General features: G+C 34.9%; 1 protein-coding gene across 4 annotated transcripts in view; it reads left to right on the plus strand.

Annotated features, from left to right (window-relative positions):
• Rbcn-3A (rabconnectin-3 alpha) overlaps window positions 1-14,165 on the plus strand; it is a 97,500-nt gene that overhangs the window by 29,327 nt on the left and 54,008 nt on the right. For all 4 annotated transcript variants that reach the window (XM_074174431.1, XM_074174433.1, XM_074174432.1 and 1 more), the window contains 3 exons: window positions 1,101-2,173; window positions 5,575-5,804; window positions 13,423-13,840. In XM_074174431.1, the coding sequence (XP_074030532.1) occupies window positions 1,101-2,173; window positions 5,575-5,804; window positions 13,423-13,840 (1,721 nt within the window). The remainder of the gene's footprint in view (window positions 1-1,100; window positions 2,174-5,574; window positions 5,805-13,422; window positions 13,841-14,165) is intronic.

Here is a 14,165-nt window from a genome sequence, read left to right on the forward strand (position 1 = left end):
CGTGAATAACAATTTTTCCACAAAAACGGCTTTATTAAGAAAACTTGACGATTTAGGTATAGAGACATTTATATCATTTTGAAGCATTTTTTTTACCAACTTTCAATTTATCGAGTAATATACAGGGGGTTTCAATTGAAAAAATGAACTTTCGACTACTTTTATGCACAATGGAAATAATAGTAATTTTGGCACGCCCTGTATGATATGGAGTCGATTTCCTGGTGTTATTTGAATATTTCGAGTTTGTCCAAACTATCATCCAAATATCAACTTTTCATGAATTGAGAGTACTGATGTACTTAATTTCAATTAAGGCTATGTTGTGGACCATATTGGTCGGTCGGTAGCCAAGCGGTTCGGCGTGGGTACTTTGTTCACTCACTCGAATTGACTGCCGTGTTGGTCGGTGGTTCAAGCCCTAGTCTGAACGATCGATCGTCACTAGCTATCGTCCAACCCGTGTTAGGAATCACACGTTAAAAGGTAAGACCTCGTTAATCCTTAGCTCGCACAAGTTTCGACTTCTGAGGGTTGTCGTTCGTAGGGGTGCGACAGCTGGTTAACGGAAAAACAGATTTTAAACAGATTTTTTTTAAACAGATATTTAGCACAATTTATTTTTTATCTCGAAAACAGATAGAGATAGGTATAGGACATTATTAACAAAAAAGTATTTAAATACTAGAGCGATTCCAAAAATGTATTAATATACGGGGTGTTCCATTAAAAAAAATAATTGCTAGGATTTTTTGATAGAAGTAGCAACGCCGCAATGCTGAAAATATTTTAGATCGATAGAACAGGTAAAGAAATGTGAGAGGTGAAATTTTCACAAAAATTATGCTTTGCGTTTTTCAGAAACGTCTAACCTACCATCGACCGTGAGTCACGCTGTATATTGTGACTTGTTTCAACATATTTTGTGCCGATAAATTTCATTATAGTATAAATTTTTTTGTCCAATCATTATTTTTATGTGGGAGGTTTTATAAGGTATCAACTAGTAAATTTATTAGACCCGGTACATTAGTCTTTTATTCAGCTGTTCGGATTGACTTCGTACAGACTATACATTGACACTTTCTTTCTCCATTCAGGTACTCAACATAAGCGTTGCCTACTCTGGCAGACTGGCCTGTGCGTATAAATACGGAAGAAGCTTTACGAGACCCAACAAAGACGACCAAGATTCGCGATTTATTAACTTGTGTGTGGCCATATATGAATGTGAATCGACTGGTGGCAGTGAATGGATCCTAGAAGATGTCATCCACCTGAAGAACATTCACTTACCGCGCATCGATATCAACCGACACCTGGATCTGAGCTACCTCTACGATTCGAAGACCCTGAAGAAGAAACAGCGGATAAACGAAGTGCTACATACTTTCTCGAACGATGACAGACAGACGCTGACAACCGAGCCGCATATTAAGTCGACCCTGTTGGCTGTGCCGAGTTTCACTACGTTACAGTCGCTGAGAAAGTCGATCTCGGAGATGGGCAACATCTGCCCACTCACCCAGAAGCACATCGTCCAGCTGGACTGGGTATCCAATGAAGACGGTTCGCACATTCTCACCGTAGCAGTCGGAAGCAAGATCATGCTGTACACTCCACTCTCCACCGATCTGGCGCAAGCCAACGTCAAAGCCATGAAGGAGAGCTTGAATAACTACCGGCCGATATTGAGGAAGGCAAGTTCGCTGGCGCAACCCATGTTTGTCGATGACTTCAAGTGGATGACGCTGCGGAAGATCGAGTTGCAGACAGCAGATGGTCTGCCCGCTCTACCCATGCATATCAGCTGGGTCAGGGACGGCATCCTCGTCGTAGGCATGGACTCCGAGATGCACGTCTACACGCAGTGGACGCCTCAGAATCCCGCACTGCAGCAGAGCCAGTCTTGCGAAACTGACGGCAAAAATGGCAGGGACGTAGATTTCCGCACACTCACCCAGGAGAACCAGAAGAAGTTGGCGGCCGTGCCTACTCTCGGCAGGATTAGTTCGGTGAACTTGCAGATACTGGATAGGAAGAGGAACAAGGAACCGAATCTGGATTATATGCCGGATTACGGGTTGTTTGAAGCATCAAGGATCGCGTGTCCGGTGCTGCCGCAGTACCATCCCAAGCAGCTGATGGAGTTGTTAAATTCGGGAAAGATCAGGTAAGTTTGTGGATGGTTTCAATTTGAAAAACTACTTGGGATGTTATTTGAATGAATTCTACTGAAATTTCTATATTTCTCGATCAAATTATTTCTATTACTAGTTGATAATAACTATTCCCCAACCTCTGGAAATGAAATAAAAGAAATTCTCTCTAGCATAAAAAATAAAAACTCTTCAGGATGGGATGATCTCTCACTTAAAATTTTCCTTTGACTGCCAAACACTGCATTAGATATCTTAGCGGAAGCTATTAATAAATATCTCATAAATGGTATTTTTCCAGATTGTCTAAAAACTGCTGAAGTTATCTCATTATTTAAAGGAGTCGATTCTAATATACCCGTGAACTTCAGGCCTACTTCTTTACTGCCGACTCTATCTAAAATCGTGGAAAAGTTAATGAAAAAGAGAATCTAAAATTTTCTTGACAAAAATCATATTCTTTACTCCAATCAATATGGTTTTGAAGTCTCTAAGAGCACAAATGATGCAATATTTGCTTTTTTAGAAGAACTTTACCTTCGACTGAATGTTGGTGAGGCTGCAGTGGCAGTATTTTATTTCAAACACTTGAAATCTACGGATTTAGAGGAAACATTTTGTTGTGGTTTGAATCATATCTATCAGATCGCGTTCAAGTAGTGAATTTCAAAAGTTCATCTTCAGATAAAATGGGCATTAAATGCGGAGTACCTCAGAGATCTACCCTCGGCCCTTTGCTGTTTTTATTATACAGGGCTATTCAAATAGAGTGTCGGTTAAATTGTGGCAAAGTTGCGTATTTTAGAGACCTATTCAATGATGTAAAAAAATCGAATGTAGCTCTTTTGGTTCTGGAGATATACAGGAAAAACCAAAAAATCCCAAATTATTTTTTCACCTATATCTTCTTTATTCGCAGAAATATTGAAAATCTGTCCACATTTTGCTATTGGCAATTGATGTGGGCTAGCATAATATGTCCATGAATCTTTTATACAGGGTGTCATCTGACTTGGGCCACCCCCATCTTTGAAGTTTTAAATACGGACCTGTATTTTTTGTTGTATTTTTTGTTTCGTCGACGTTCACTTCATACTGAGAAATTGAATTCAATTTTATATTTCGGGATGTTTTCGTAATATTTGATTATAATTGTGTGAATTATTCCCTTTTAAATTACGGCCCTGGAAATTGGTTGACTGAGTTGAATAAAAACACAATAGCAATTTTCACGTCTCCCTATGTACCGTAGAGTTTTTCGAGAGTTTGTTTTTTAATTTTTAGGTACCTATTCATATTTTTTTCATTGCTCTGAAAATTTTCTACAATGAACTTCGAATAAGAAAACCTTTTATAATTATCTGAGAAATTAAATTCAATTTTATATTTCGGGATGTTTCCGTAATATTTGATTATAATTGTGTGAATTATTCTCTTTTAAATTACGGCCCTGGAAATTGGTTGACTGAGTTGAATAAAAACACAATAGCAATTTTCACGTCTCCCTATGTAGGTACCGTAGAGTTTTTCGAGAGTTTGTTTTTTAATTTTTAGGAACTTATTCATTTTTTTCCATTACTCTGAGCGTTTTCTACATCAAAAATATATTAAATGTGTTTTAATAGGCATAAAAAGAAATGATAGCAATAATAACATCCGAAACGAACACTATAATTGTAATGAAAATTGAAATGAAGTAATTTATATACACAAAAAATTAATGGCGCAATAAATGTTTGAATTGGAGTTCATCCATTTCGAGACACTTTTGAACTCGGTTTTTCATATTATTTACTGCCCTTAATACACTTATTTGCTGCATTGTTGCGAAATCATTAAAAATCTTTAATCTCGAGTCTTCCACATTTTCTATCACTCTGCCAGCGTAAATCCTAATTTTTAAATTCCCCTATAGAAAATAGTCCAAAATAGTAAGATCTGGTGATCTTGCAGGCCATCTTATTGTTCCATTATTTGTCTCGAAATGGAAGGACTCCAATTCAAACATTTATTGTGCCATTAATTTTTTTGTGCATATAAATTACTTCATTTCAATTTTCATTACAATTATAGTGTTCGTTTCGGATGTTATTATTGCTATCATTTCTTTTTCTGCTCATCAAAAAACATATCATTTATTTTTGTTGTAGATATGTTTCAGATAATCATAAAAGGTTTACTTATTCGAAGTTCATTGTAGAAAATGCTCAGAGCAATGGAAAAAATATGAATAGGTACCTATAAACGAAAAAAACCTCTCGAAAAATTCTACGGTACATAGGGAGACGTGAAAGTTGCTATTGTGTTTTTATTCAACTCAGTCAACCAATTTCCAGGGCCGTAATTTAAAAGGGAATAATTCACCCATTTATAATCAAATATTACTGAAACATCCCGACATATAAAATAAAATTTAATTTCTCAATATGAAGTGAACGTCTAAGATCCAAAAACTACTACAAAAATTACAGGTCCGTATTTGAAAATTCAAAGATGGGGGTGGCCCAAGTCAGATAACACCCTATATAAAAGATTCATGGTCATATTCTGATAGCCCACATCAAGTGCCAATAGCAAAATGTTGACAGATTTTCAATATGTCTGCGAATAAAGAAGATATACACAAAAAATAATTTGGAATTTTTTTGTTTTTCCTGTATATCACCAGAACCAAAAGAGCTACATTCGATTTTTTTACATCATGGAATAGGTCTCTAAAATAGGCAACTTTGCCACAATTTGGCATGGAAGAAGCACTGATGCACTAAAAATTAGGGTAGAGCATGATATATGTAAAGTTAAACAATGGTGTGATGCCACTTTATTATCTTTCAATATATCAAAGACTAATATAATGTCCTTTAAATGTAACCTGGACCGTATGATTCTTGAAGAATACATCATTGATCATAAACTAGAGAACAAATTTTTAGGCCTCAACATAGACAACAAATTAAACAAATTAAAATTTGGAATGCATATAAGTATACTATGCAAAAAATTATCTTTAAGTTGTTATGCGATAAGGTCTATCTCTAACTGTTTGGACTATCACTCTGCTACAAAAGCATAATTTGCACTTTTTGAATTCCACTTGTGGTACGGAGTTTGTTTCTGGGGGAGCAGCTGTCAAAACTTAATGAGTCAAGTTTTCACAATTCAAAAAAGAGCAAGTGAAATTCATTACCATGTTTTATCATGTTTTAATTCTTGACCTTTATTTTAATGTTTCAGATTGTTTTAGTTCTTAAGCCTGCTTTTTCAACAAAACCTAAACTTTCATGACAATGAAGCATTTCTGACTCTGACTCTGAAATTGAATTTCAAACAGTAACAGAGTGATCAGATATCTTAGGTGGCTTCAAGTTTAACTTTCAAATCAGTTGCTAACAAAAGTGTATATCCGCTTTTCTAGATGGGTGAAGGCCATCCTCTCTCACCTAGTTAAATGTATCGGAGGCAACCAAGACTCGACAGAAGAGATACAAAGCTGGACAAGAAACCGAACACTGTCCGTTAGTTATCCAGCTGGCAGCCCTGAGCATAGAGCCAGCGTCGGTGATATCAATTTAGACTACGACGAAATAAACAACATCCCTCCTCTGCCGCTGTGGACCCTTTTAGCAGCAGACAAAGAGCACTCAGGTACAATTTTTACCAGTTGAAGGAATTGTTTTCTGTAGATGTAAGTGACTAGCTCTCATTATCGAGGCGAGGATGCGGTCCTGTAGCTATTGGTCTATGGATTTTTTCTATAATAATAATAATAATTACATCTGTTCTTCAAGTCATTCACATATTGTAGGATGAGGGATGTTGTCCCTCAGTTTCATTATGTTGGTTTTGAATGACTGACTGTGTTTCACAATGAATTTACAGATTTACTAATATTATATATTTTTCGTGACAACAGAAAATACACTTGGTTACTTTATTGATTAGTGTTACACTCGACACCAAAGGCTGAAGTTTCAACTCAACTCTACTCTTTCAAGTTTTATTTTGGTTTCAAAAAATGCGTGTATTTATACTCGAATTAATTACCAATCTTTGGTCTTTTGTTTGTTTTTAGAGAGGAAGCTCTAATTAAGATTATCGCGTTTTATACAGTTAAGAATAGATTATCACATGTGACTGATATTTGATGCAGGTAATCATATTCAAACAATGAGAACACTGGAAGGTTATTTTGATATCATATCTAATTTATCTTCAGGCATCGGGTAAAAGTCACGTGAGTTTTGATTGAATTTCGTCACTTATATGAAAATGTTGGTTAATTTTTTTTTGGAAATACACCTTACATTTGTCTTTCAGAAGAATATACGGTGGATCTACCAACGTTCTCATCACTCAGGTCAGACCAAATTCAAACAGAAGTATTGAATACGATTTCACAACTACTGTATAAAATCTCTGATGAGTTTCAGAAAGTTGCAAAAAGGCAATCAAAATATTGTGGCAGTCTTCAGTAACAAGCAGACTCTGAACCAGTACCACAGTAGATTTATACAATCAGTAGGCTCTCTTTACCACGTGATCTGCCCGAGTTGTCGGGGACCTTCAACCGCTCTTAAGATGAGATTCTCATCCAAAGCATTCAGTGCTGTAGTATCGAAGGATTCGACGGTCCGCGGGCATCGGATTAGTTATAATAACAAGTTCAAATAACCTACCAGAACTATTGCACCAAATATTGGAGAGACTAATAAAAAAATATTTTGACGTCTCATCAAATTCTGATCAATATAATTTACTTTAAATCTCACGTTTATATATACCTCAAAGTTTGGCTAGAATATTTGTTCGGTGATGAATAACAGAATTTACAGTCAATCATCATTGTAATCTTTCTCTATATAAAGCTAGCTTCCCTTCAAAATTACCACATGCAAATGGTACCTATTTGTTAAAGGTTCAGTCAATGTTACCACCTGTTGCATTGATCCTTCAAACGTGGTGCCTACTGATACTTATCATGACGTTGACGTTGGGAAATCGAAACATTCATCACTGTTTTTGCATCACTTCTCATAGAATAATTATTATTTTATGAATCTTCAAAAGAAGAATACTTCCACTAGAAAATAAATATTTCGAAATGAAATCTCGAAATATTCATCTCTCCCAACAACCTATACCGTAGGTCCTGGGAAATGTCTGCCGAAAAACAACTACTTCCCCGGCTATTACCACGCTGGAGATTGATTTATATCCGAACAAACATTTATGCAAGATAACTCACAGAGGGTAGTCTCGCAAATGTTACTTGTTCATCCAGCAGCAGTACCGTGCTGAAGTTATTCGAATAGACCACCTACAGACCCGTTTCTAGGTTTTACTTCTCAACAGTGCAGGAAAGAACTGACCCAAACAGCAAAGTGTCTGGGATTTGATTAATTTCAACTAGTAACAGCTCCATCTTGTGATCAAAGCCCCAAGCGACTCTCCCAACTTCCTGAGATAGTTTGAAATATTTATTTTTCAGTAAGTATGTATCTCCCCTTGATACAATCTTCAGACAAGAATATTTTTGATATTGAATTGTATTTTCAACCCAGGAGTTGATGAAAATAAATGATAAATATAGAATTTCAATTGTGGGAATATTGACAAATGAAAGATTTGTTCGACTGCTCAGGGGAACCAGAGATCTGTGAAAATGAATGTATGTCGAAAATGAAAACTATCGAGGAGAGATTCATATGTATAGGAAATATTTATTTTCTTATATGAATGTATCTCTCCTCGATAGTTTTCATTTTCAATTTTTGTTAGAGTTTTGGTACATGGGATGTTTTTTCCGGCTTGGGGCTTTGTTCACGAGATGGAATTGTTACTAGTTAACAATCTTCATCTCAAACGAAGGTTTCATATATGTAGCGGATCCTTGTTGAAATCAATTGAGTCCCAGGCACTTTGCTCTCTGGCTTTGCTAGGATCTTTCCTGTATTGGCGACAGGTAATACCTCGAAACCGCGGTCTGTAGGTGATCTATTTGAATACTTTCAGCACGGTCCTACTGCTGGATGAACGAGTAACATCTGTGAGACTAGCGTCAGTGAGGTATCTTGCATAAATATCTGTCAGATATAATTCAATATCCAGCGTGGTATCAACCGGGGAAGTAGTTGTTTTCCAACAGACCTTTACCAGAGCCTACTGTGAGAGAGAGAGAGAGAATATGCTTTATTGTATACATGATGAATCATGGTTACAAAGCTTAAAAATAGTACAAAATAATACATATAAAATATTAAAATCAGTACAAGGTGTGTGTACACACACACCAACAGACACACACATGCATAGTACATACATTAAAAACACAATAAAGTCCTAAGCCTGAGTCAATTTTTACAAGAGAGAATATATATATATATATATATATATATATATATATATATATATATATATATATATATATATATATATATATATATATATATATATATATATATATATATATATATATGTATATCAATCTGGATAACAATGTGTGAAATTATGAATCATATACCTAAACCAATATATCGCTTTACGAATATTTAAAAATGAATTATTACTAAGAATTTTGGAGTATGAATAGTACAACTATGATAGCGTGTCACTGAAATATTCCTCAAGGTGGTAATACGGTCTAACAACCAAAATATTTTTTACAGCTTTTCTGAACTGCTTAAGAGGTATAATGTCTTTAATTTCATCAGGTAAATGATTGAATATTTTGCATCCATTGTAAATGAATGAATCTTTAAATAAAGTGGAAGTCGGTCTCGGAAGTTTAATATTATTGTCTTGTCTAGTAGTGTAATGAACTTGGGGTGACCCAAATCTGTCAATATGTTTCTTTATTAATGTAACAGTTTCAAAAATGTATAAAGCCATTACTGATAGAATTCCGAATTGTTTGAATAAAGGTTTGCAAGAGTCGCGATAATTAGCTTTGGACATATATCGTATAGCACGTTTCTGTAAAACCAGAATACTATTAAAGAGATAACTACTGCAGCTTCCCCAGAATGCAATACCGTAGCGCAAGCGGGATTCGATTAAAGAATAATAAATCAATTTTGCCGAATGCAAGTCTAATTCCTTGGCTACCAATTTAACAGCAAAACACCCAGATGATATGTTTTTCCTTAATGCTGAAATATGTTCATCAAATTTTAGCTTACCATCAATAAATAGTATTTAGTATATCCCTTACTTTCAATGCTACTTACTCCAATATTGATATCATTAAGCGTACATTTGAAAGTAATTAGATTTGTTTTTTTAATATTAAAAGAAAGTATATTACACTCACACCATTTGGAAATTTTGGATATATCTTCAATGATTATTTTATTTAAATTCTGGAGAGACGGACTGTGCCAGATGATGGTAGTATCATCGGCGAATAAAGTGAATCTACCGGATATATGTATACTTGTCAAATCATTTATATATAATAGAAAAAGAACTGGACCTAGGACAGATCCTTGTGGAACGCCAGATCTAATTGTTTCTAATGTGGAAGATTCTGTAGACTTGACAATTTGATTTCTATTTAATAAATAGGACTCAATCCACTGGTATGAAAGTCCCCTAAAACCATAATAGTTCAGCTTCTGCAGCAGTATTCTATGATCAACACAATCGAAAGCCTTGGAGAAATCACAGAACACTGCCGCAACTACCTCACCCTCATTGATTTCAGTATAGATATCATATAGTAGGTTAAAAACGGCATCGATTGTATTTTTATTATTTTGGAAACCAAATTGTGAATTGCTGATGATATTATGTTTGTTGAGAAAGTTTATGATTCTTACTTTCACCAATTTTTCAATGAGCCTAGCAATAGCAGGAATAAGTGCGATTGGACGATAGTTAGAGGGATCATTAGGGTCACCTCCTTTATGTAATGGTACTATTACTGACGTTTTCAATTGTTCCGGAAATATTCCTGTGTTGAAAGATTGGTTTATCAGGTGAACGAGTGTTTCAAGTGCTTCATCAGGAAGGTTCTCAATAATACTTATGGAGATTTCATCAATCCCAGTTGTTTTTTTATTTTTGATTATAGCTACCACTTGTTTTAGTTCTTGAAGTTCCGTTTCATGCAAGACAAAGGTTTCTACTACTTTGAATCGTTCAAAATTCTCTAGGGGATCATCATTTGATGTTATGTTTTTTTTTATATTACCAGCGACTGAGCAGAAATAATTATTCAAAGTATTAGGTGAAATAGGTAGATTATTATTTCTAGCCGATTTTCCTCGAAGTTCGTTAATTCTTTTCCAAGTTTCAACGGTTTTATTATCCGATTCGATTATTTTATTTTTATAATGGCACTGTTTAGCCTGTTTAATTATTTTCCTATAAATATTTCGATTCTGGGAGAAATAGTTGTGAAAACTTTCATCTTTGGTATATTTTCTTAAATAATGCAAGCAACGCAAATTTTTTTCTGATATTTTAATACCTTTAGTAATCCAAATTTTTTTCTTCTTAGTTTTAATTTTTCGAATTGGAAATGATTCGTTGAAGACATATAAAAGGGAGTTATGGAACTCTGAGAACTGAATATTTTCATGGAGTGAAAGAATCTTTCCCCAGTCGATGTTTGAACATTTTTTATGAAAATTACTGTAATTACTTTTACTAAATATTCTTCCTAACCAATAATGCTTTTGATTCTTGTCCAAGCTAATATTTAAGGTACACATTATGGCTTCATGATCAGAAAGGCCTGAAGGTAATACTTTACATGATATAGAATCATCATTCATATTAGAGCAGATGTAATCAATAGTTGATTCTGAATACTGTGAGATTCTTGTTGGCGAGTCAATATGCATCATTAGGTTATATGAATCAAGGAGATTATTCAAATATTGTGTTTGATGGGAAGTCTCACTGTAATTAATATTGAAGTCACCAGTTAATATCACAGTAGAAGAAATTGGTAACTGATCAAGAACCTGTTCCAAATGATTGAAAAACAGGTCTATATCAGAAGATGGAGCCCTGTAAATGCATAAAATATACATATTGATTTGCTTGCAGTATATAACTGAAATCTCAAATGATTTTTCAATAGTTAAACTTGTAAAATTTATGTTCTCAAATCTTAGCTTCTCAGAAAGAGATTTTTTAATAAGTATCATTGTACCACCATGAAGAAATTCAGATCTGCAGTAAATTGATAAAGTTAAATAATCAGCTAAGAAAAAAAGTTCGTCAGCTTTTAGCCAATGCTCAGTTAATAAAAGAATGTCAGGTTCACCTATACTAGTCAAAAATGCATAAAGTTCATTACTCTTGTTCCTAGCTGATTGCATATTAAGTAACATCAAGGACATTGACTGTTCACTCCTGACTTTACCTATAAAAAAGGTATAGTTTTTGATGAACAATAAGTATCAGTGTTCTTGAACTGTTCCTGAGTGATTCCTGTCACACAGCAATCATTACTTGATAATAAATTGATTGTTTTTAAATCCCAATTATCAATGAGGTCCATTAGTGCTTTGGCAATATGAGTTTTTGGAACTTTTTTTAGTGAAAATCCATCAGTGTTGTAGTTTTTTTTTGCGAATAACATTATTGCACTCAAAGAATCGTGCTGTACAACTGCTAAGTCTAGAGAGATATTTTTTGAAATTCAAATTGCTTTCATAAATCTCTTGATTTATGTGTGCAATGTCGTATCTAAATGGCTCTGAAATAATAATTCTTCGGGTGTGAGCAGATTGTTCAACGAATTCCTTAGCTATCATCTGGTTAACTTGATTTGTCCACAGAATGACAATATCGTCGTGGGTGAAATTGTTAGATAATTGGAGTGCAGTTCGAGCTAATTCTCTATCACAGGCTCCTTGCTTCACAATAAAAGATACAGAATAAAATAACGTTTTATTAGACAAGTAATGAGCTAAGTCTTTACCATGGACATTCGATACTATCAAAATTCTTCTTTTGGTTGTTTTCAAAGAGGTATTGGTTCGTTGACATGTTATTTCAGGCTTACGAGGGTGAGTGAGTGTTGTTATATTAATGTTCCTACCTTCTATTTCGTTGTTGTAAGTCGTCTGTTTCAGTTTAAGTAGCTTCAGTTCCTCCACATATGCCATATTGTCCATTGTGAGTGTTTCAATTGATGTTAGCATATTATTTTTGATGATGTTGAATTCTTCAATTTCATTCATTAATCTTTGTAGCTCTTTAGATATTTCCTCATTTTTATCTAAAAGCTCTTTATTTCTTTTCAGCATAGCTACGTTTTCTATCTTCAGCTCATCAATATTCCTTTTATATTCGTTTATGTCCTTGATATAGCCTTGTTCCGTATCAGTCAATACATCTTGTAGATCTAGTGAGGATCTTCGTAGTCTTTGTATGAACATATCCTTTTCTCTGATTTCTTGATTCAATTTATCCACAGTATCGATTAGATGCTCTAGTTTTTCTTCGTATTTGAAATTATTTGTTGCTGCCTCCAAGTCTTTCAATTTTATTTCTTCTTTTAGTTTTACCATATGAGATTCAAGTGCCGCACGATTCTCTTCCTCCCTGGTTCTTGCGTTGGAACATTCTCTCGAACATATGATTTTGTGACCTTCCACATTCGTTGCATATTTTTTCCTATCTAGACAGCTGCTATGGAAAATGTTATAACATTGTAAACAGCATACTACTGAAAGTTCCTTATTTTTACAACATTTGAAGTTAGACGACATTATTCAATAAAGGCAACATTAATAATTGAGTTACCTACGCCACTGGACTATTACTTCTTTATCTGGATGTTGATAGACTTTTTCTTCTGTTGGACTGTTTTTATCATTCAAAGTTTTTGTGCCATCTATATTTTTGCTATTATTTTTTTTGTAGACCGCAGATATAGAACTGGATATTATACATAATTGATCGACAGGCAACACTCCACAACTACGTGATATGCTTCTAATAATTATTTCACTAGAGAGAACTTTTCTTTATGAGCGTTCACATATAAAATTTAAAGGATTATTCAGACTATGTCGGCTGTTATAAGCTTATTTATGAGAGCACATGTCACTACATGAGAGCACTACGATATATATGAATGTGTAGGTAGTAGGCAGAGATTAATATTTCGAAATTTATTTCAAAATATTTATTTTCTTATAGGAATTTACATAATTGGTATATAACAATCTAGACGCTAAAATTGATTTGAATTGCCTCATAAACCTTATAGTACTCAAGGTCGTAAAATTATATGTTATAACAGGAAATCAAGAAGAGAAGAAAGACTATAACGAACTCTTCGATAATAATGTTACAATGGAAGAGTCCTTGGACACTCTACTAGAAGACCACGAACCTGGCAGGCTGGAACGCAGGCCTTCCGAGAAAAACCTGAGCCAGATGCATTTCACGCCGAAACAGGGCAGGATCCTCTCGCGGTTGCTGACGCACACGCATCTCCCAGGTTTGTCCAGTTTGGACCAGATGCACCTGCTCGCTTTGGCTGACACTGTGTCAACGTGTAACACGGACTTGGCCGAACGTTTCGCTATCGACGCAGCCAAATCCGCTATGATGAAAGAGAATCCGATGGGCCAGAAGGAAGATCTGCTGACAGACAATCTGGACGATTGCGGGCTGAGGTTTTTGTTGGCAATGAAGCATTACGGGTATTTGCTGAGGTGAGTTTGATTTTTTGTTGTTGTGATTCTGTCGGTCGTTTATTTCTCATTTGGTTCATATTATATCTAACATGTCTAACTTTGTAAGGAAATACCCAAAAGGGTTCAATTTGGCACATATTTATCTTTTTGAATCTGGATTGACTGCCGATCATTAGTGTCAATTGTCACATTGTTTTTTACATTATTTTAACTGTGGCCGTCCTACTGTTTCAAAGATTCCAGATTCGGAAAGTCGCCTGAAAAGATTCGCAAATGTCGCTGCACAAGGAGTCACGCATTGGGGATACCTTTCCTGATGAATGCGTCTGGCCTCGCTTGAATA

The sequence above is a fragment of the Leptinotarsa decemlineata genome, unplaced genomic scaffold (assembly GCF_025532065.1).
Source record: "Leptinotarsa decemlineata unplaced genomic scaffold, Ldec_3_MD MMD2_tig00000576_RagTag_RagTag, whole genome shotgun sequence".
NCBI classification, from domain to species: Eukaryota; Metazoa; Arthropoda; class Insecta; order Coleoptera; family Chrysomelidae; genus Leptinotarsa; species Leptinotarsa decemlineata.